The sequence below is a fragment of the Fukomys damarensis genome, unplaced genomic scaffold, assembly GCF_012274545.1.
Source record: "Fukomys damarensis isolate Sample0158 unplaced genomic scaffold, DMR_v1.0_HiC HiC_scaffold_36, whole genome shotgun sequence".
NCBI classification, from domain to species: domain Eukaryota; kingdom Metazoa; phylum Chordata; class Mammalia; order Rodentia; family Bathyergidae; genus Fukomys; species Fukomys damarensis.
The window spans coordinates 22,989,488-23,013,319 of NW_022900948.1; the positions used below are offsets into that span (position 1 = coordinate 22,989,488).

General features: G+C 34.5%; 1 protein-coding gene across 5 annotated transcripts in view; it reads left to right on the plus strand.

Annotated features, from left to right (window-relative positions):
* The window catches only part of Fktn (fukutin), a 60,873-nt gene that overhangs the window by 27,336 nt on the left and 9,705 nt on the right, over positions 1 to 23,832 (plus strand). For all 5 annotated transcript variants that reach the window (XM_010619687.2, XM_033759055.1, XM_033759054.1 and 2 more), the window contains 5 exons: positions 3,384 to 3,661; positions 5,436 to 5,568; positions 10,681 to 10,810; positions 13,611 to 13,744; positions 15,133 to 15,260. In XM_010619687.2, the coding sequence (XP_010617989.1) occupies positions 3,384 to 3,661; positions 5,436 to 5,568; positions 10,681 to 10,810; positions 13,611 to 13,744; positions 15,133 to 15,260 (803 nt within the window). The remainder of the gene's footprint in view (positions 1 to 3,383; positions 3,662 to 5,435; positions 5,569 to 10,680; positions 10,811 to 13,610; positions 13,745 to 15,132; positions 15,261 to 23,832) is intronic.

Here is a 23,832-nt window from a genome sequence, read left to right on the forward strand (position 1 = left end):
TCTAGTGTTCTTAACTTGTGACTCTAAATGTTGGTATATCACTGTAATAAACCAAAAATATTCCCTACAAGTTTCCAAAATATCTCATGTGCAGTACCATATGCCTTGAGAACTACTGCTTTGAAGAAAAGGAAATATGCTACAATGGACTAAACTCTTATGACCAGTGTCAGTAGAACAATCAAAAGTCAGCTATTCCCAAAAAAAGCACAGTAGCTCAATATATCCTTTCGTACATATGATATCATACACAGCTCGTGAATAGTCCTCCCTAAAACTTCTCTCAAGGTGGAGCCAGTTAGATCGCTAGCTCTAATTACCGTAGGCTTCATTTGCATGTAATTTTTTGTTTTATTAAAACCATTACCATAAAATGAGGAAACCAATGCCACGGTAACTGGGAGAAGTTTTCTTCAGCATAACCTTAATATAGATCTTTACTTGATCAGAGAAAATGCTTTATTTTTGATGTGTGGTTATAAGAAGGCAAACCTTTTAATTCTGCTTAGTTTGTTTTTTCATCTTTCTTCTCTCAACCAAGGTCAGACTTTTTTCAAGTTCTGGCTAGCCTATTTAATTTTTCCTGGATTTACCAATTTAAAGTATCTTTCACTATATGTAGTATTATAATGTCTTTTCTTGGATTGGTCACTGTCACCTTCAGTCAGTTCTTTGTACTTCTTGGTGTACCATGAAAGAAAAAAATATATAATTGATAATTCTGGAGAGACAAGGCAAAATTGCATTAGCTAGGGTAGGTTACATTGGTTGCTCTGAAAAACCTTATAGTTTCATTAACTCAGCACAAGAAAGGAATATTTGTCTTTATACAAAATCCACTGTAGATGTTCCTGATCAGGAATATTTCTAGGCATCCTTTCTATAGGCAGTAACAATGGCTGTTTCATTTATATGGTATTCTCATCTTGGAGTTATTGGCTTTCATACATGCAAATGGGATGAGAACATAGGTTTTGGGGGATATTTTGAGCGCCTTGAAGTCGTGTATGATCTATCTGTCTACATTTCTTTGACCAGAACACAAGTTAGCTCTATATTCAGAAAGGACGCCAGGTATGGTGATAATTCCAGCTTTAATTCTAGCACTCAGGAGGCTGAGACAGAAGGATTGCTGTGAGTTCAGGACTACCTGAACTCCATAGCAAGACCCTGTCTCAAAAAAGAAAGAAGACATTTACTGGTACTATTAGCACTGTCTACCAGACCTAATCATTTATTTTAACAACATAAACCACAAAAGTACCTATTGATTACCTGCTGGGTACTAGGTACTGTTGATACCTGTGGTTGAGGAACTTAGAATCTATTAGTGTCATTTAACCATTTAAACAAATAGTTTAAAAATAATACAATAAATAGTATCATAGAAGTTTCTATGTTTTATGAGAGCATGGATGAAATTACAACTAATTCAAATAACAATATTGAAAGGCAGTAAATGATATGAAGAAAGTGCTCTTGAAAAATGTTTCTCACCGGGGATTTAGCTCAGTGGTTCGGTGGCCTGCCTTGCAAGCACAAGGACCCAAGTTCAATCCCTGGTACCAAAAAAAAAAAAAAAGTTTCTGAGTGCATTGGGCAGTGAGACAAACTTCAAGACCCAGTCCATCATTTCATAACCTTAATATCTGGTATTACTTCTTAGAGTTTTATTTTTCATGACTGTAGACTATATATAATAATATTTTCCTTGCTAATCTCACATAGTTTCTGTGGTTATATAAACTAGAGAGGTAGTGTTAGATAGTGGAAAGGACCTAGATTTTGGTTGGAAAAGACCTAAATGCGTAACTGTAAGCATTGTATCTTATTATCTTTGTTTAGATAGGAAACCTGACTTCTGTGATTTTTTCCATATCTATAATAGTTGTACTACTATTAGAGTAGATGCCATGTGCAAATGCAGTAAAAGTTCTTCAGAAATTATAAATTGCTGCATATATGTAACATAATACTTGCCTATGATACTGATTGTTGAAATTAGTACTAAAATCTGCTGTCTTAGTTATATTTCTCATTGCTGAGCCCGACACCTAAAGTTAAGGATAGAAAGCTTTTTTTAAATTCATTTTATTGGTACAGTTAAGGTATACAATGTAGTGACATTCATCATTGGAAATTTGCACCTTTCCATAATCCATGTTGGTTCTTATTTTTTCCCCATTCCCCTTCCCTCCCTTTGACCCCTCCCTCCCTATTTACAAAGACTTTGTTTCCATGTCTTCTTTTTCTCATGTTAATTCCATTCCCATCTTTCTTTTCCCTGTCCCTCCCATTTCCCCTTCTGCTTTGCACCTTTCCTTCCTATTTCAAATTATCTGTTATACCTTTTAGCCCTTATGTACACTTTCAGCTTCTCACACTAGAGAAACTATTCAATATTTACACACGTGTCCTATTTATTTCGGTTAAGATTATCTCCTCAATGTGCATCCATTTAGCTATAAATGTCTCTAGGTTCTCATTCTTTATGGCTGAATAGTAATCCACTTTTATAAAAACACACACACATATTTTCTTTATCCAGTCTCCTGTTGATGGGCAATTAAGAAAGGTTTATTGTAGCTCACAGTTTGTAGAGGTTTCAGTTCATAGTTGGCTGGCTCCAAGGCAGGGTAGCACAGAAGAGGGGCATCACAGAGGAGAAACAGTTCATGGTAGAGAGTAGGCAGCAAAGTAGTGAAGAAGCAGCAAGTGATGACAGCCATCCTCTTTCTGTCCCTTCCCGTTCTCCACACCTAGAATTATGCCATGTCAATTAGTTGATTAATTTAATAATCACACACCCTTAATCCCAACATCACATACTCTAGATCCAGCTGCCTCTGAAAAGCCCCACCTCTGACCACATAAGTCTTTGAGGGGACATCTAGACAGAAACCATAACATCTACCATGTAAATTAATCTTGTTACATGAATTTATGTCCCAGTGATGTTGAATATGTACTTTGTAGTATTTTTCAATTTGTTTTAATTATAATGAGGTTCTGTTATAACATGTAAAGTTAGGATTTCATAATTGCAAGTTTAATTTTAAGCGTTTCTTATATTAGCATTTACTTTCAGGAACCAACCAGAGAACACTAAAATGAACATTCTCATTTCAAGGAAGAAATTTCTATCAATTTAGTTTTCATAAAGAGAATCCTTGAACATACCTTGTGTGCTACATAGTTTCTCTTTTAGCTGTTTCCTTTTTTTTTCTCACCAGTACTTTCTGCTCATGACCCTCATTTTAAAATATTTTGGCAAGGAGCAAATTAACACAGAAATATGACTTTAATTCAGTGCAAAACTTAAATTTAGTTTTGATACTATTATTTGGTTTTAAATATTCAGGTTGATGTTTATTTGGTTTTAGGAAGGCTGGTTTCCTGTAGCTGAGAATATGGGATTTCAGTGCCTAAAGACTGAAAGCAAAGATCCTCGGCTGGATGGGATAGACTCACTTTCTGGAACTGAAATTCCTTTGCATTGTATCTGTAAATGGGCCACTCATGCCATCCATTTGGTGGTCTTTCATGGGAGAAGTGGCAGCTACCTCTGGCATGGCCATCTACGACTCAAGGGACACATTGACAGGAAATTTGTTCCTTTTCAAAAGTTACAGTTTGGTCATTATCCTGGAGCTTTTGACAGGTAAGTTTAGAACCAAAGGAAGAAATATGAAATGAGTCATGAATTCTTATACTTCTTTTACATTTTCTAATGAGATCTAGTATAATTTACATGAATGTTCACAGTAACATTGTTCTAGTCTTACCAGTTAAAGGTAGCCCAAATACCTTCAACGATAAAAGGATAAACAAATATGGCAGCGGAGGAGGTTGGTTTAGGATACACACAGAACTGCAGGGAAGCAGAAAAAATTCATTTTCTCTGGTAGAGACTTGAATTTTATAATTTGTTATTTTGTGCCATTATGGATTAAGTACTTATATTTTTTAAAACTGCAAAAATATATCCTTATCTATTGCAATAATAAAAATTCTTCTGAGAAAGTTATATGAAGGGACTTGCATAAAATTTATCAATTGCAGGGTGAAAAAAAATTCTTGAAATTAGCAAATATATGTTGTACATTTTTTCCCCTTTTGAAGTCCCTAATAATGATGTTATAGTGTGCTTGAAATACCAGAATATGATGTGATGGTAACACTAAACATTTGTCTTTTGCCTAAAAGTTTACCATCCTTGTGGAAATTTTCATATTGAAACCTTTCTTGACAATTTCTAGAGACCATGTTTATCTCTTACTCTTAAGAACTGTAAGAGTATATTTATTCACATATTTGAAAAACAACTGGAAAAGGTATTTGAAACTGAAGCCATTTCCACTTTTGGTATTTATGAAGTCACTCCAGATTTTTAGGGATAAAATGACCAAAGAAAGAATAGGGGTGAAGGAAATTAGTTGTTACTTGTGAAGTCAACCTTTTTCTAATCCAAGCCAGATTTTTAGGAATAAAATGAACAAAGGAGGAATAGGCGTAGAGGAAAATAGTTGTTAATATTGGCCCCTCATTATTTTTGTCAAAACCTTAATTATTCTCTAATAGTTTATGAACATTTTAAAAATTCTATATTTCAAATAACGTCTTTGTAAGACTTTTTCTTTAGTTTTGTTTTTTTGTTGTTGTTTTTTTTGGTACCGGGGATTGAACTCGGTCGGGTCCTTGTGCTTTCAAGATAGGCCACTGAACCGCTAAACTAAATCCCCAGCTCTTTTTTTTTGTTTAGTTTTTAAAGCCTTGTTTATTTCAAAATTTTAGCAGTTAAATTAAAAATTGTCAGTCAACAAATATCTGTGAAACACATGCCTATAGATTAAAACTGTCTCTGTGTTGTATAGTTTATAGTTGTTGTTGTTGTTTTTCTGGTACCAGGGATCAAACTCAGGACCTTGCACTTGCCAGGCAGACACTGTTCCCCTGAGCTACATCCCCAGCCATTGTATAGTTTATATAAAGAAGAATGGAAAAGTCTTGAAATAATAGTTACAGAATGTGGGGTCTAGATGGGTATAAGACTGATTCCCACATACCATTTCTCATGTAATGAGACCCTGAGACTATTGTAATTTACCTAAGTGTCTTATGTGCTAAAAGCATTTACTGCTCCAAAAGAAATTGATAATTTAAAATTGTAACTTCTAAAGATAACAAAGAACATATGAAAAAAATGTAAAAGTACTTAAAAATACATTAGCCACAATACTTAAAACTCAGTTGATGTTTGGTACCAGATTAAAGTTCCTAATTGCTGCCCAAGATAATTTAAGAAAAAATATTTGAAGTTTATCAGTAGTGTTTAACATTTAGTTTTTGTTTAATATTCCTAATGTTTAATATTTTGAAGAGGGTGCCAGTATTCTGGATTAAATCCTTATAATTAATTTTAACTCTGTTTTCAGGCCAGAGTTACAGCAAGTTACTATAGATGGACTAGAAATTCTCATTCCAAAAGATCCAGTGCACTTTCTAGAAGAAGTACCACACTCTAGATTTATTGAGTGTAGGTATAAAGAAGCTCGAACATTCTTTCAGGTTAGAGACAAATAATGTACTTTTTAAATTAAGAAAATATGTTTATTTTTTAAAATTTGGGCAGAGAACTAAAGGGACTTATGGAAAACAGGTAAGACATATTTTTCAGTTCATCCATTTTTTCTTGATTTGTTTTCTTCTTTTAACTTTTGTTAAAAATTAATGTTGAAACCACTTCTTTCCTAAAAGGACGAGTTGATATTTATTGTTTTACTTGAGTAGATTTTTATAGGTTTAGCATTGGCCTCTGCCTTTGCTTGCAACAACTCAATGAACTTTATAAAGATGATGAATTCTCTTTTGGAAGCAATCCAAGCCACTGAAAAAGATGGATCTTGCAGATTTAGAACAGTCTTGATGAAAATGTAGAATTTTTCTCAGAAGTCTGACACTGAATATGAAATTTTTTGTTTAGGACTTTTTTTTTAAAGAAAAATGCTACACAAAGACAAGTACTTTTTGAACTTCACTTTTTTCTGCTGCGCTGGTGTTTAACTCAATAAATATTTATTGAAAGCTCATCTCCAAGCTTCTGGTGATATAAGGATGATTTTGAAGGAATGAAAGTTCAACTTTTTAAGAGTTAACATGAAACCACAGATATAATGAAAACATATAAATTGATAATGGGGTTTTGGTACTCTAATCTTTGTACCTGCCTTTTATTACCCAGAAAGCTGTATACACAAGAACAAGAATGGAATGAAAAATATAAAATACCACTCTTTTATATTGCCACCAAAAGGCCAAGACCTACAAATGCTGGCTTTCTCTGGTATGATATGCTGGCATCCAAGACCTAGGCCTGACAGTCCAAACGAAACTTCTTAGACCTCTTCCTTTAAATTTATAGTTGTCAGGCTGTAAAATTTACTAAGCCTAATGGAGGAAAATCTAGGAAACTGCAAGTATTGATGAGCTTCCTCTAGTAGGTGAATTTTACCTGGTATAGTCCCACCTCTTAGTAGTAGTAGGTAGAAGAGGATGAAGTTTGATGCTTAAACTTAACTATTTGCTCTTCCTGTCATATGGGAGCTTGCTCTGGTTGCCACCTCTATCAGTAATTATCACGGTATGTTGTGAATGTCTGTCTTGTCCCCTACTAAGTTATTTGGATTTGACAAAAAACCTTTTATTCACCTCTGTAATCCAAGTATCTGTCATAGTACCTGGCACACAGAAAAGATACTATAAATATGAGAAAATGAATGGAAAATAAGGTGCTCATCTGAATCAAGTGACTTTTAAGGACCCTTACCACAATTGAAGCTACCTACCTAACAAATATTTACCCTACACATTTGCCCTTCTTAGTTTGTGAGAAGGCAATATAAAATATAAAATGTTTCAAAATACTGAGAAATCATTTGGATAGTGTCATACTTTGGATTTTTGAAATGGTAAGGGCAGTGCTTAAAATTACATCAGATAACAAGACTTCAGTGCTGTCTGGAAGTTTATATTCATGATCAGGTGAAACTATTCTCTCATGGTTTTCTGTATCTTTCCCTTGCAGCAAGGCAGACTTATGATTCCTAATTTGTTTTTCTCTCCTGCTGTTGTATTGGTATTACTGATACGGAGTACCTAGTGGTATTGATAATGTTTTAAAATCTTTATTCTTTTAAATATTTCATTCTTCATCATTTCTTATATTAGAAACTTAATTAAAAATAGGAGAGTCCATTTTTCAAATTAAACTGAACATACATATATTTGAACGCTTGAGGGCGCCAGTGTTAAATACAATGAATGTTCAATGCTCTAGTAAACTTTATAAAGTAGCCTAATTTCTTTTTTTGAATGATTTTTTAAACAATTTCAGAATTAGCCAAAAGTTGGAAGTTCAACACAAATAACATTTTTTTCTGAACCTTTTGGGAGTAAACTATAGATCAGCCTCAAATAATTAAAAATAAGAATTCTCCTACATGTCTTAATGCAAAAATTAAGAAATTAATATATTTATTATTGTCAATTAATCCTCATTCAAATTTTTCTGAATATTCCATTAATGACTTTATAATAAAAGGATTCGTTTTTAGGTTCACATTGTACCAATTTTCATAGTTTTGGGTTTTTTTGTTTGGGTTTTTTGTTTGTTCTTTAATTTGGGACAGTTTCTTAGTCCTTTATTGACTTTTATAACCATAATACTTTTTGAAGATTCTGGGCCAGATATTTTGTTTTTCTAGAGGCAGGGTAATCCCAAGATTTACAAGTTATGATTAAAATATATGGTGAATATTTTAATTTTTTAAGCATTACAGTGAAAGATGCATTGCCCTTTGCCATTAATTACCCTCAAAATACTCCCCCCTAGCTTCAAATTGGCTTATTCCCTCATTCTTGCCACTTTCTGAAGTAGTTCAGGAAATCCTCTTTTGTATCTTCATGAGGCATAACCACACATACAGTGAATGCTGTTGCTGAGTGCCATCCAGTGGAAAGGCAGAATTGTAAAAATATTATGTTATAGCTTCATTCACTTTATTCACTGGACCTGGCACCATGTGACTTCTGGTTCTTTCTCAAAGACAAACTGACCATGAAAGCCACTTTTAATAAATTCAAGACATTGAAGTAGGCATGATAGTGCAACTAAAGACATTCATGAAAGTGTCTGCTCCAGATAGTAGGGAAGATGGTGGGATAAGTGTATTCAAAGTGACTGGAAAATTTTTGAGGAAAACTAGTGGCAATGTGTCTTTTACTGTAATTTAAAAAATTCAGATATTCACTATTTTGTCATGCCTCATAGACAAGACATTTTTGGTGGGGATACCAAGGATTGAACTTGGGTCCTTGTGCTTATGAGACAGGTGGTAGAACCACTAAGCTAAATCCCTGGCCCCTAGTTTGTTTTTTGTTTTTTGTTTTTTGTTTTTATACCAGAGATGAAACTCGGGCCTTTGCGCTTGCAAGGCAGGTAGCGGAACCACTGAGCCAAATCCCAAGCCCAAGACATTTTTAAAAGAAAAAAATATGTACAATGTAATTTCTTAGTTCCGTTACACATACATAAGATGTACAGTTGTATACATGTATGCACATTAACAAATATAAAGGTTAGTTTTAAGATGTGGAGTTTCTCAAAATATGTTAGAAAAGAATATCAGGATATAGGAATATGTGCATACAGGGGGCAGCCCCAATAGGACATAAAGTGTTTGTAGAAGACAAAGTTTCTGTATCTGCTATTTAATTTGGTCTTTTCAGTTAATCTGTGCAATAAGGTGAGTATTCTCCTTTAATAGGTAAGAAAATGAATGCTTCAAGATGCCACTTACACAGCTATTGTTGGCTGAGCATGGACTAAACCTAGACCTCCTAACTCCTAACTCCAGGCTTTCTCTACTACAACAAGCATAAGAACATGGATCTCTTGTTCCAGTTTGTATCCTAAAAAAAATTATAGCTCTAAGGAAAGGGATGTTTTCATGTTGAGGCATCCTTTTGTGTCTTATATATTCCATAGATTGCACCTTATATGTTGGAAACACTTCTTTCATAGAGGTACTTTTCCCTCCAGATCCCTATAGTCCTCCTAGTCCTTATAATTCCTAGGATGTATATCTAGGAACTGTACCTATTCCTGCTATAGTATAAAAGAATCACAGGATGTTTTAAGGTACTGTAAGCATAGGAGGGCCTTACTCAATCATTTATTCATTTCTCACTCTTCATTCTGAATTGGTCACAGGTTACTAATATATGCCAGGCAGCACCCTAAATCTTAGATACAGAGATGGAGAGATACAGTATCTGCTCTTATGAGGCCATCTGTATAGTACAGTAGAGAGACTAGAAATAAAATCAATAATTGTGATTTACTGAAGTATGTATTAGATAAACTGTTACAAGCTCATTGAGGAACAGATTGTTTTGCTTATCTCTGTATGTTTAGTGCCATACATAATTATTTAAATAAATAAATGTTGAAACAAAGGGGAAAACTAGGAGAATAAAGACATATATCTTCTTGGGGAAATCAGGGAGTGTTTCTCAGAGGCTGGAACTGAGCCCTAAAAAAATGTGTTAGTGAAGGGCATACCAGACAGAGAAAGCAACATATATAAAGGCACAGAGAAGAGGTGTGATAAATGGAGGGGTGTAATATTAAATATATGTAGGGTGGAGATAAGGCTGAGCCAGTTGTCAGGGATCAGTTGTCCCTGTCTGGTAGGCCAAGTAGTTTCAATTTTTGTTCCATACATAGTAAAGCATCATTGCAGAACTTGAGTGTTTTTCTCAGTCCCAAAACAGTAAAACTGAAGAAAACCAGAAGAGCAAAATGGTTACATAGATGGCAATGTTTGTTATAAAACTTTATTCTTTGCGAGACCTTTTTCGCTTTAAATTTTCACAGCAGTCCTGAAAATTATAATTATTATCCTTAAGCTATAGATGAGGAAATTAGACATATAAGACAAGTTTGTTTAATGTTTTATTCTCTCATTCGTAGAACAAATATTCAGGCACTGTTCAAGGCGCTGAAGATGCGTGATAAATGAAGCTTATATTCTTTAGTGGTGATACACCCAGGGTCACACCTGGGAAGAAATGGTCCTAGATTTGAGTACAGATTATCTAATTTAAAATCCACTGTACTCTTTCTACTTTATTACACAGTCTGTAAAGACTAGTAGCATCAGTAAAAGATGAAAACATTAAATTAAATTAAATTTATTTTGTTTTAATTGTGCTTGTAGCTCGTAATTAGCTTTCTTTTCTCCTAACTGCCCAATCTGCTAAATTACAATGTGAAAGAGAAAGCTAGCTGTTTAAGGTCTGAGTCTCATCCTTTGGGAATCTTAGTTATATTTTTTCCTTTTTCACTGATCTTTCCTAGAATCTACATGTGTATTCTTATTTTAATGAATGATAAAGAAAACTATATGCTTCGGTGGCCTGCCTTGCAAGCTCAAGGACCCGAGTTCAATCCCCGGTACCAAAAACAAAAAAACAAACAAAGAAAACTATATGCTTGATTTTTATAACAGAAAAAAGATGTTATATGGAATTAATTTTAAAACTTAATTCAGATGTCACAAAAGTTTTCCAGCAATTTGGAAATGAACAATAACAGCTGATGGTCTATTAAATCTGTAGCAGTACCTTGATGATAACACTGTAGAAGCGATGACCTTTCAGAAGAGTGCAAAGGAATTACTGCAGCTAGCAGCCAAAACCTTAAACAAATTGGGAATACGATTCTGGCTGAGCAGTGGAACTTGTCTAGGTAAGATTCTTGTTTTACATTTGTCTTTGTGTCATTCACCCTTTTTGGCTTTAGAGATGACTGCTTGAGGTGACAAAACACTAGTGATATTTGAAGTGTAATATTCAGAGACAGCATAAACATTAGTACCTCGAGCAAGAATCTGTTGCTACTTTAAAGAAATATATTTCAGAAACATGAAATAGACTCTTAGGAAGGTCATATGTGTTTATAAAAAAATAATAAGTAATGTGTATAAAGTTGTATCCGAGCAGATAGACTGTAATTGAGTCTCAGGAAAACCTTAACTTAGTGTTTTATTATATCTTTCCCAAAAATTGTTGCTGCCTTTAAAAAAAAAAACTATTCTGTTTTTTTACTTTTGCATCATACAGCCAGCTTGCATTACACCAAAAGTTTCTAAGGAGACGAAGACTGAAAAGAGTATAAGTTGTCTTCTGCAAACCTTTTCCAGGACATTGATAGCATCACTAATTAGACACTGTTCATCTCAAGTGGGGAAGTACAGACTTTACTATGGCCTTAGGCAGGTTGCCGTTACAATCTGAGAGCAATTTCTGGATCTTTAACTGTTATTCCTTAGGTAAATCTTTGAAATTTAAAATTATTTAGAATCTTAAATTGTGTTATTTTTTCCATTTCATTGTAACTGTAGTTAATTTTGACCATACTTGCACAAAAGTTAATTCATTTCTTGATTTTATAGTTACTATATAATTTATTGTCCAGTTCAGGAGAGTTTATTTTTCTTGAGGCAAGATCTCACTGTGTAGCCCAGGCTGGCCTTGAATTCACAGCAATCCTCCTGCTTCAGCCTTCTGAGTGCTCCTGAGAATGAAACATGTCTTTTTTTTTTTTTTTTTTTTTTTTTAATGGAGCTACACCCTTTGCTTTCCTGGACCTCTAGGTCACCAAGTCACCCTGCAGATCTTGGGAACTATCAGTTTCTGTGATCACAGGAGCCATTTCTTAACAATCAAACAGTCTCTGCATGTATATCCTCCTGTCTCCTAAATTCTAGTAGTTATGTTTCTCTGGAAAAACCGTGATAAAGATGTAGAATGACTAAGAGCAGGAGGACTGATGGAAGGTTTGTGGACACATCTGTGATGTTGGAAATAAGTTCATGGTATCACTGTTGCTTCTAGCCAGTGGCCACCACTATCCCTATCTGCTTCCCCCAGTATTATAGGGAAGTATTCTACATGTTTTTCAAGCTGTGATTCCAGGCCAATCAGCATAGTACACATGGCATGGTTGTGTGTGTGTGTGTGTGTGTGTGTGTATGTATGTGTGTGTGTGTGTATATATATATATATATATATTTTTTTTTTCTGTACCAGGGATTGAACTCAGGACTTTGCGCTTGTGAGGCAAGACAGTACCCCTGAGCTAAATCCCCAGCCCCAAAACAAATGTCTTAACTAATTATGTTGGTACAATAAGTGTGAACTAGAATATATGGTTATCTTACTTAGGCTCTGTAGAAGATTTCATGGTTCTTCCTGTCAAGGAGCCTAACATTGGAATAAACCCCCCAAAAGGAGCATTTCTCTTACTTCTGTGATATTTGCTCTAAAGTTTAACTTTTTAGAAGCAAGATTGTGTTGTCATCTGTGTTATCAAAAATGTCTCAATAATTTGTTATTATTCATTTTTAGATTTTAGCACCATGGTTTTCTTGATTTAAAGGCACTTTTGAAATGAGGGAGTTATAGTAGATGACAAAGGAGTCTTCCATTCTTTTGTTGTTGTTTTTATTTTGTTTTTTATACTGGGGATCAAACTCGGGACCTTGCGCTTGTGACTCAGGTGGCAGAAACCACTGGGCTAAATCCCAACCCTTCCATCTTAATATTTTAAAATTATTTGATAGAATTCTTTTAGAATTCCAGATAATACTGCCCAGTAGCAGGACCTATTATGATAATTGTGACTACTTTACAGGTCTACAGTTGTATTTACTTTTAAATAATTTGAGAAGTGTTGGTAGAATAAAAGGGAAGATTTGAGAGTCCTTAGAAATATTAGGGTATTTTGTTTTAGAAGAATGCTATAGCAGCTAGTTGAGAAGTGTGTGTGTATGTATATGTATATATAGTAAACTTTTAGCAATGTTTTGAATGTATTGAAAAATTGAAGCTAATACTGCTTCTCTTTTATGTGACCCATCAGATATGAGCTGTTAAATTCTACAAATTATTGACTCAGAAAAGTTACACTGAATAAGTAAGAGAACAAAATATTTTAGCATATCTTCACTACTAAATGTTAAACAGTGGCTAAATGTTGGTAAGCTGTATCACTAAATGTTAATGATTAACCATTCTAAACAGCAGCTGAGCTTTTTAAATAGTTGGGCCAATTAACATATTATTAAAACCATGGTTTATTCAGAAATTAAAATATATCATGAAAGTTTTAGAGGAAGTTTGAGTGCTCAGACCAGTGAAGAAATATCAATAGATAAATAGGTAGGTAGTAGATACATAGATATATAGATGAGAGAAAGAGGTTCTTTAAGAGGTGACTCCTATAACTCATCTTTTAGTTTGGGATTTAATTTTTAAAAAATTATTTTGGTGGGGCTGGGGATTTAGCTCAGTGGTTTGGTGGCCTGCCTTGCAAACACAAAGACCTGAGTTCTAATCCCCCGTACCAAAAAAAAAATTATTTTGGCAAAACACTGTCAATCTAATCCTGTGAAATAAAATCCACTGTTTTAAAGAGTATCCATTAAGATGACTAATTTTTTCAGATTTTATTTTTTTAAAAAAACCTTATGCCCTTTCTTTTTTAGGATGGTATCGGCAGTGCAGTATCATTCCTTATAGCAAAGATGTCGACCTAGGGATTTTTATACAAGATTACAAATCTGATATTATTTTAGCATTTCAGGAGGCAGGACTTCCACTCAAACATAAGTTTGGGAAGGTCAGTAACAAAAATTTGCTTTATTTTGTAAATAATATGTCTCAAGTTATAAAATTTATATTAAGAACTCAGTTAAGAACACTTACAGAATTTTATGACTCAGTGTTAACCAAGGATGGGTTCAGCAGAAGCTTGTTACTACTTGTGATTTCTGTGCTATTTATGAAAAAGCTAGAAAGTCAGGCTTTTAATTGACAATAGGAAAGAAGGATACTTGACTCTTATAAATGAATTTATTCCCACTGTATTTGGCAATAATATAAAATTAATGTAAAAAGCAGTGTCCCATTAACCCTGTGTGAAGTTATATTTTTTCTCTGAATCATATAATTTTATTTTCATTTAGGAATGGATGTCATTATAATTATAAACGCAAATGTTCTATTGACTGCTAAGGGAAGTACTTGAATTTCTTGTTTATTGCACATGTCCTGAGTTATACAAGTTTCCTTAGAGGTCAACCAGAGATAGGTCATCGTGGGCTAGATGCAGACTTGCTCTAGAAGTTTGATTCTTTGTCTTAAGTTCATGATCCCTTGTAATCATGTTGTGCTTAATTTGCTTGTTTCCTGGGAAGTATTATCCTGAAAATAAAGTAGAAATATGTTTAGTTCCTATAAAATTATTTCTCCTATCATAAATACTGATTCTAGTGTGCTAAAACAGTTGAATAAAATTTTATCTTGAAGTCAAAAAAGTAATTAGAGTATAGTCATTCAGCAAATATTTACCAAATGTTTGCTGTATATCTGGCTTTGCTCTGCCTGTCTGGACCTGTAATACAAAGATGAATAAATTCCTACAACTCTTACCCTGGAGGAACTTACTGCCTGATTGAGAGGGGGAAAAAAAAATTATTGTATGATGGTACTGGAACGGACAGATGCTGCACCAGGTCCAATAGAAGTATAATTATTTGTAGGATGTTTCTTAAGGAAAATGCTCTCAGTTTCTTTTCGTCTTAGTTTTTTTTTTAATTTCTTCTTTTTCATGTATATGATATAATGATTGGTGTTATGTATGTGGCCAAATATAAGACCACTTAATTATTTATAAACCATTGATAGACGTATTTCTTGGTTTATTAAAGGAAGTAATTTTTCTTTGGTTTCTTTCCTTCTTTAGTCAGAAAGGGACTCTAGATTGTGATGTTTCTATTTTCTCTGGAGAGTGGTACTTTTAACTACCATAAGATAATTACTCTGAGGTTCATTAGTTAGAAAGAATTACTTTTGTGCTTTTAAGAGAAAATAAATGATTCTGTGACACACCCCAGTTTCAGTGCTATTCTAGAAGCAAATGTGCATGTTAGAATTAATATTCTATGTAAAATATTAGACTTTTTTTTCTTTTTTTTGTTAAAAAAATGGTTTTTATCTTCTCCCTAGGTAGAAGACAGCTTGGAACTATCCTTCCAGGGAAAAGATGATGTAAAACTTGACATTTTTTTCTTCTATGAAGATACTGACTATATGTGGAATGGAGGCACTCAGGCCAAAACAGGAAGAAAATTTAAGTATGAATCAGATAAGTACTTATTAATTTCTAAAGGTAGAAATAAAGATATAACTAAAAGGAAATGCAAACAAAAAACCCTACATCTGTCAAGTCTCCATTATGAGCTAATCCTTTCCCAGCTTATCTGAAGAGTGTAGTTTTGCTTGTGAAGAGAAATCTGCCTATGTGTACGGTCCATAAGAAGGCTGTGTCCCTAGGTTTGTCACTTGAAGGAATTATCATGATTAATTTGGGTCAACAGAGAGAGATCATCAAAGCAAGAAACATAAAAATCAAGTCTAGAACCTAAACCAAATATAAACATTGTTAGAGCTGTAGGAGCTTGATAATTACATGGGAATAGGTAAGGGTTAGAAAGAAGGAAATAGTTCAGGTAAAGTAAAGTTTAAAGAAATTAAAATGGAAAAGAGCTGAGTCCATAAGTGCTCAGCAAGCTTTAGAATGTAATTTTAGCTGGGCATGGCGGCACACAACTATAATCCTGGCACTCAAGAAGCTGAGGCAGGAAGATTGCCAGTGAGTTTAAAGCCAGCCTGGGTTACATGGTGAGTTTGAAGTCAGTCTGGTTTACATGGGAAGACAAAACAAAACAAAACAGAACAAAGATAACTTTCATATAGACTGAGACCTAATCCTTAAAAGAACACACATTGGATTTACCAGTTACCATGTTTTATCAAATGTAAGATAATATCCATTGTAAGTTACAACATTTATGCTACTAAGAAAGGAACAACACTGCCAATTATAAGACAAATGAGAATGGGTACACAAGGAGCGTGGGCTTCGAAGTCAGGCAGACCTGGGAAACTTCATCTGTACCCTAATTTGTGGCCTTTAGCTTTTCTGAACATTAAGTGCCTTGTCTGTTAACATTTAGGTAATAACTATTGTTGTTAGGCACTATTCTGAATATTTTACATATATTATCCCATTAAATCCTCTCAACATTAGGATGTAGGTATTCTATGAGGAGCTGGAATTTAAGTACTATTTGTTCAAGAATACACAAATAAATAGAGAGACAGCAATCGGTTAGAGTTTATACTTTTAACCACTATCCCACATGGCCTCTCTAATGTACTGGACAGTAAGAAACACTTAACACAGTGCTTAGCACTTAGTAATTTAGCAGTATTTAAGGGGTTATCATTGATATCGTTGCTTAATATTATTAATATTATAATTACAAATGTGACTGCTATCATTACTGTCATTAGTGTGGTAATATAACCAGTAGCATAAATTTACCTCACTAACGAGCTGAGACGAGGCTTCTGTTAATAAATAAATTTGAGCCTCTGAGCATAAAGAAGAATATTCTGTAAGCACAGAGAAGGAATTCCAGATTCGTTCTGGTTTCTCCTGAGTACACTGATCTATCGGATTGGGATCCTCAAGTCAAGAAATTTTCATGTAAGGTTGAACTTGTTCTGGAGGTTTAAGAGTAATCCAAACTTTTTTCTCAAAGTCATAAAGTATTGTGTCCCAATTTGACACTGATCCCAGAGTATATTCTTTGAAACTTTTATTTACTATAAAAAATTTTGCTTTATGAAAAAAAACTCTTGTGCTACATTGACTAATTGTAAGACATTTACAAATTATTAAATTGAAAAGAAAAAAATTATTAATGAATATATGATTGACGCAGTTATTGTGGCTAGATAAATGGACGGGTAAATATAGGTGGCTAGGTAAATGTGATGTTCAGCTACAGTTTGTTTCTTCAAAATATAATAGAGATGTTAAATGCAGTCTGTAATTAGAAGGCTTTTTTAAAACCTGTAACAAGAAGTAAGGACACAGAGCAAGTGTGCTTACTTTAGAATCTCAGCTCTACATTTTGTGAGCTGTACTACCTTGATCAGATTTCTCAAACTTTCTGCCTAAGTTTTCTCAACCGTAATATTGGAAAGAATAATAGAAATTTCCACATACAGTGGCTATAAGGATTAGTTAATGCTGTGGGCTTTGAAGGGTGTGAAGATGTCCTGAGTGCTAAGCAACTATTAATTGCTGCTAATAATTTGTTACAGAAGCATAGTAAAGAAAACTATTCTGCTTAGTCTTATGAAAAATATACAGACCTTTGCCGAGGGAACTCATACAAGAGCATCACTCTTTTTCCAAGAAATATAATTTCTAGAGCTAGTATCAGTCTTTTTGGAATAAATTTCTTTCTAAGGGTTGAATTTTTCTTCTCATGGACTGATCTGTAATCTACGATCCTCAAAGGAACTATTCATTTCCAGCTACTACATTTCTGGATAGAAAAAGCGTCTTTCATTCTGCTTCAGCTGCTCTTTATAGTAGCAGTGTTTGGGAAGTGTGAAGTGTTCTGACTATTTAACAAGAGAAATGAGCAGTGGTAGAACAGTCTGGACAGATGGTGTGAGTCCCAGATTTTCTATCATGTTGCTGTGACCTTAAAAGGCAGAGAAAAGAACAGGAGATGGCTGCATGGAGTAGTTTCTTTAGAAGATTCGCCCAGCCATATGCCATTTTCATTCTTTTCAGCACTATTTGCTTTACAGAAATGTAGTATTTTTAACACTACCATTCCAGGAGGAAAAAAAAAAAACTCAAAATCTTTAAAACTAGCTTGAGTCTTTTTATTTTTATAGTACTCTATTTTTTATTCATGTGTAATTGGTGCTGAGAAAAATAAATACATAAAATGTTTACCTTTTTTAAGAGGATGAAAGCAACTCATTAAAAAAGAGTAAAGATCCGGGCGTAGTGGCGCACCCTGTAATCCCAGCACTTGGGAAGCTGAGGCAGGAAGATCACTGTGAGTTTGAGACCAGCCTGGGCTACATAGTGAGTTCCAGGTCAGTCTCAACTACATAGTGAGACCCTGTCTCAAAAAAACAAAAAAAAAAGAGTAAAGAGTCTTGTTTGTAAGCTCTACTTTTTGCGCCTGTAGAATAATGTTCTTGGTCTTATGAATTAATAATTTTAATATCAATAGTAATAATAAAGATATAACTACCAAGGTATCTGCTAGATAATAAGCATTTTAATAGGTACTTTAAATAAACAAAACTTACTACTATTGCTGTGGGTTATGTATTCACATCGCCAGTTAGACATAAGGAAACTAAAACTCAGAAATGAAGTAACCAATGGAGCTATTAATGCAGGGAAGACTTAACTGTGACCTGTATGTTGTTATGGTTATTTTGCGTTGGTTTGGTTTACGTGAGAGTAGTACTGAGGATTGAATCCTTCAAAGTGAGCTACATCCTCGACCCTTTTTAAAATTTTCTTGCATTTTGAGACAGGGTCTTGCTCAGGCACTAAGTTGCCCAGGCTTGGGCTTGAACTTGTGATCCTCCTGCCTCAGCCTCCTGGAGGAAGGAATGTGCCAGCATGCCCAGATAAGGCTGCTAATGTCATTACTGTATTATTGCTACTACTGTTATTATTACTGGTGTGCTGAACTGGTGAAAAACATAGCACCTTCAACACAGTGCTAACTTGGGTTATTCTCTAACTAAGCTTTTTCTTCCAAGATATCATGACACTCATTTCTTTTGGTCTGTCACTTCTTTACTTACAGTCATTCTTTTACCTAAAATCCAAATTCCATTTTTAAATATTGTCTGCACTTTGTATATCTGCTTTTCTTCTCCAGAGTCCAGCTCACCAGTAATAAAAAAGTGTTGAATATAGCTATAACTATGCCCACAGGATGTGAAGTATTTTTCTGCAACTTCACGGTTCCTACAAGTTGCTGCTTAGGTTTCTTTGGGTTATTTCTCTCCTTGTCTGCAATAACTGATGTTGGGTACAGGCCAGAATTTTTAGAAATTATAATGGTTAATTTTAATTAAATATGTACTGTGTTCTAAGTAATTGTATATGTATCATCACAGTTAACCTTTGTAAGTTTGTCACCTTTGTTCTGTGAATGAGGAGATTAAGACTGTGCTAAAACTCAGCCATAGGTCTTTATCATGTCAGAGCCATGTTCTTATCCATATACTTAGTATCACTCTCAGTTTCATGTTGTTAATACTCTCCATAAGAATACTGTCGGGGTAATACAGCTATTGTTATATCCTCTAATAGGAAATCCTTTATCCCTTGGGTTAGAACTGTGTTCCTTATGCCTTCTTATATTTGCGATTACTGCTTATTAGATCTTCGGAGAATTTAGATTCTTCCCTTGTTGACCACATTTGCATCCAAGTGTAGCTCCTATGTAATTTATGACTTTATTTCTGTAAAATTTAGTTCTGACTGCTATATGCTAAGGATACTGATGTGAATATAACTTAGTTTCTGTCCTCAAGTATCTCATTATTCAGAACATAAAACAAACATGAAAGTACTCTATCAGCAGTATAGTGATTGGACTATGTACAAGCTATAAGTGAGGTACCAGAGCAACAGGAAGGAAGAATAGCTTCAAAACATGTTGGTTAGAGTACCAGGCATAGTAGCGCATGCCTGTAATCCCAGCATTTGGGAGGCTGAGGCAGGAGGATCTCAGGGAATTTGAGGCCTGCCTGGCTATCTAGTGAGATAGGCTAGGCTACATAGCCTTGGTTAGATAGATTCAGGAAGGATATGGAGAAAGACCTAATAATCATAATAACAGGCTTACAGTATTTATTTTTCTCCTTTGTTTTCACTTTTTAATTCAAATTTTGAGAGCATCTTTACATATAAAATAAAAACTTTATTAGAGATTATTTCCTTAAATAAGCACCCAGAAGTAGAATTAGAGTTAAAATGTATGAGCTATAATCTTCAGCCATAAAGAAGAATCAAATCCTGTCATTTGCAACAACATAGATGGAACTGGAAGCCATATTAAGTGAAATAAACTAGATACAAGGACTGCATGTTCTCTTCCATGGGGAAGTTGACCTAAATGTAGAAAACTACAGGTTGGAAGGGACTGTAGGGATACAGAGAGCTTGGATTTGATTCATGCACACTGTGTGCATGTGTTGAACAAACACACTGAACTCCATTAATATGTGCAATGGATACATGTTAAATGGAAATAAGATCAAGTTGGCATCATTTGGCCATGTCATCATACACAAAAATTTAATATTCTTGCTGTTCAAATCATAATTATGTATCACATTCATTATGCATTCTACCCCAAACTTAGTCACATCTCCATTAAATGTCTGTTGAATTAATGGATATATGTTCTGAAACAAAAAGGTGTGAGCCTTTTAAAAGCACCTTGATTTCATATTACCAGATTACCTTCCAAAAAAAGTTATGTAAGTGTTGTATAGCCGTAGTCACCAACAGTGAATGAGAGTATTAACTTTGCTATGTTTTACTGAGTTTTGCATTGTAAAGCTGTCATTCATGAAGCTCCTGATTGTTCCTTTCAATAGCTTTTCTTTCCTACTTCTTTTCATTAACTCAAAGACTTCTCTCCTACAACTAGATCAGTCATTGATGACAAGTTACCAGTACTTATTACCTTCCTGTTACCTATTACAAACATCTGTCATCTTTTAATACTACCAAACACACATTTTCCCCTCTTGCAGTTTCCACTTCAAAATTCAGCTGTAAGAAGTATGATAGTTTTTAATGTTTTTTTAAAATACATGTTAGGTACTTTTTGTACAAAGAGACTTCTATATCTAAACTTTAGGTATGGTTTTAAATGTGAGCCCTGGAATCAGAGTGAGCCCTTGATTCAGACCTGATTTCTGTTCTTTGTATCAGCTGACCTTCAGAGCTTCATATTTCTCTTCCATGAAATGAAAAAATGCTGCTGCCCTTATACCCTGTAATGCTTAGATGAAATAATGTGAAACCAACTGATTCAGTGCTTGGCACATAATTCACAAGTGTTTGCTTATTCCATATTAGGAAGGCAGAGCCTACCAATTAGGGGGAAAAAAACGTGCAATAGTGAATTAAAGCCTGCCAGATGTTACAGAGATGGATAAAATCTTGCACTCTGCATAACTGTGGAGATATATCATTTATAGGAATAAAATAAGTAGTCAAGAGCTAAGAGTTGAGCCAGCACAATTTGAGTGAATAATGCTGAACGGGGGATTGCTATTAAATTAGATTGGGTTGGCTCTTAAGAAAGGAGATATAATGCAGTATAGAGAAAATGACATTGCATAATATTGGTGAATCAGTTAATTGACACAAAGTCTTAGTTTGGGGCTGCAGAGTTTTTTATTTTATGGAATAAATCAGAGTCTCAGGGCTTAAGATGATGAATATAAGACAGAACTTATTGAGGCTTGTTTGAATGGGTGTGGAGAGATGAAAGTGAATGTTAGTGGAGAAATCCACAAAAATATCTGTTATTGTGAGCTAGATGAGGGTTCCTGCAAACCTGTACTAAACAGGAGGTAATCAGAAGAAGTAGTGAAAGGCTTAACCTTATGCTTGGCTCTGAATAAGGAGACCTGAGCCTGAAGGAGAGTCCAAGAAAAAACTCGTAAGGGTCCAAAGCAGTACATAAGTTTACAGTCTTAGAACTGGAGAAAATTAGGAAATAAAGGATAATTATGTTTTTTAATTGAATGTAGCACACAGAAAAGTACACAAAATAAATATGCCTCTAAAAGTAATTAAGTGAATACACATGCAACCAACATGCCAGTCAAAAAATAGATATTTGCTGCACCTAAGAAGCCTACACTACCATGACTCTTCTCTTCCACAAAGTAATAACTATTGTAACTTCTAATATTACAGTTTATACCTTATTTTTCACTTTATATAAATGGAATCATATTGCTGGCTTCTTTTCACTCAACATGGTGTGTGTGAAAAATCATCGTGTTTTTACATTTGTAGTTGTTATTCTAGTCATTTTCTTTGCTGCATGACTATACCACAATTATTTATCAAATCCTCGGAGGTTTACTCTTTGGGCTATTTTCATTTTGGGACTATCACAGATGATTACAGTGACCAGTCTGTATATGTCTTCTACTGCACTTGCTCATGTTTGTCTTAGTACACTACTATAATAAAACCCCATAAACTGGATGGCTTACAAATAACAGAAATTTCTCTCTCACCGTTCTGGAGACTAGGGAGTATAAGAGCAAGGTGCCAGCATGATTAGGTTCTGGTGAGAACTTTCTTCCTGTTTTGTTTTTTCTTTCTTTTGTTTTTGTTCCTTGTAGTGTTGGGAATTGAACCCAAGGCCTTGTGCCTTATGCACAAGTCTCTTCCACTGAGCTGCATCCCCAGCTCTGGTATATTTTGTTTTTTTGAAACATGGGTCATGCTAAATTGCCCAGGCTGGCATCAAACTTGTGATCATCCTCTTGGCCTCCTTAGTAGCTAGGATTGCAGATATGTTCCATTGTGCCCAGCTTTCTTTCTGCTTGCAGTCTACCAACCTCTCCCTATGCCTTCACATGGTAGAAAGAGCGAACAAGCTCCCAACCTCTTTACAAGGACATTAATCCCATTCATGAGGACTCTAGTCTCATGACCTAATCACCTACCAAAGGCCCTGTTAGTACCATTGCCTTGGGATTTAGAATTCTAGTGAGTAAATATGGAAGACACAAAAGCTAGAGCATATCTGTAGTCTTCTGTTAGGTACATATATGAAGTGAGGGATTGCTTGATCATAAGGTACACACATATTCAACTTCACTGTTTTTGTTGACATTTAGTTTTCCGAAGTTGAATTTGTCAGTTGCTTTCCCATTGGTATATTATAAGACTTTCCAATTGAGTTGTCAGACCAATTTTGTTGGGTGTGTAGTGTTACCGTGTTAGTTTTAATTTCCATTTCCCTAATAACAGGGTCACTACTTCTCTGTGGTTATTGACCATTTAGATATTCTCTTTTGTGGGGCATCTGTTCAATATCTTGTTAGGTTTTGTTTTGTTTTGATTTTTTTGTTGGTGTTATAATGCTGGGGACTGAATGTAGTTCCTTAGTACCAAGCTACATCCCCAATCCTTTTTTCATTTTTTTTATTTTGAGACAGGGTCTCGCTTAGTTGCCAAATTGCCCATCCTGTATTTAAACTTGCCATCCTCCTGCCTCAGCCTGTGCAGTGCTGAGATTACAGGCATGTGGCGCCACATTCATGTTTTTCCTTTTCACTCTCTTGCTGGTAACTTTTGTTCACTGAAAGTTATTTTTAATGTAGTTCAGTGTATCCATGTATTTATAGTTAGTGCTTTTTGTGTCCTTTTTAAAAATTAATTTTATTGGTACATTTAATGTATACAATATAATGACATTCATTGTTGGAAATTTGTACCTTTACATAATCTTGGTTCTTATTTTTTCCCCGTTCCCCTGCCCTCCCTTCATTTACGAAATATTTCCTTATCTCAGGGTAATGAAGGTACTTGTCCCTATTACTTTTTAGAAATTATACTATTTTATATAAATATAAAGGTCAAGTTTAAACTCCAGATTTTATCTGTATTCCAGTTTTTTGGCTAGTACTCTTTTTTCATTCCAGCCCAGAATACTACATTATATTTAGTTACTCTACCTTTTGAAATTTGGCTTTAGCCAAACTGTTGCTAATAATACCAGATTATTCTCTATGACACATGTTCCCGTTATCCCCAGTCAA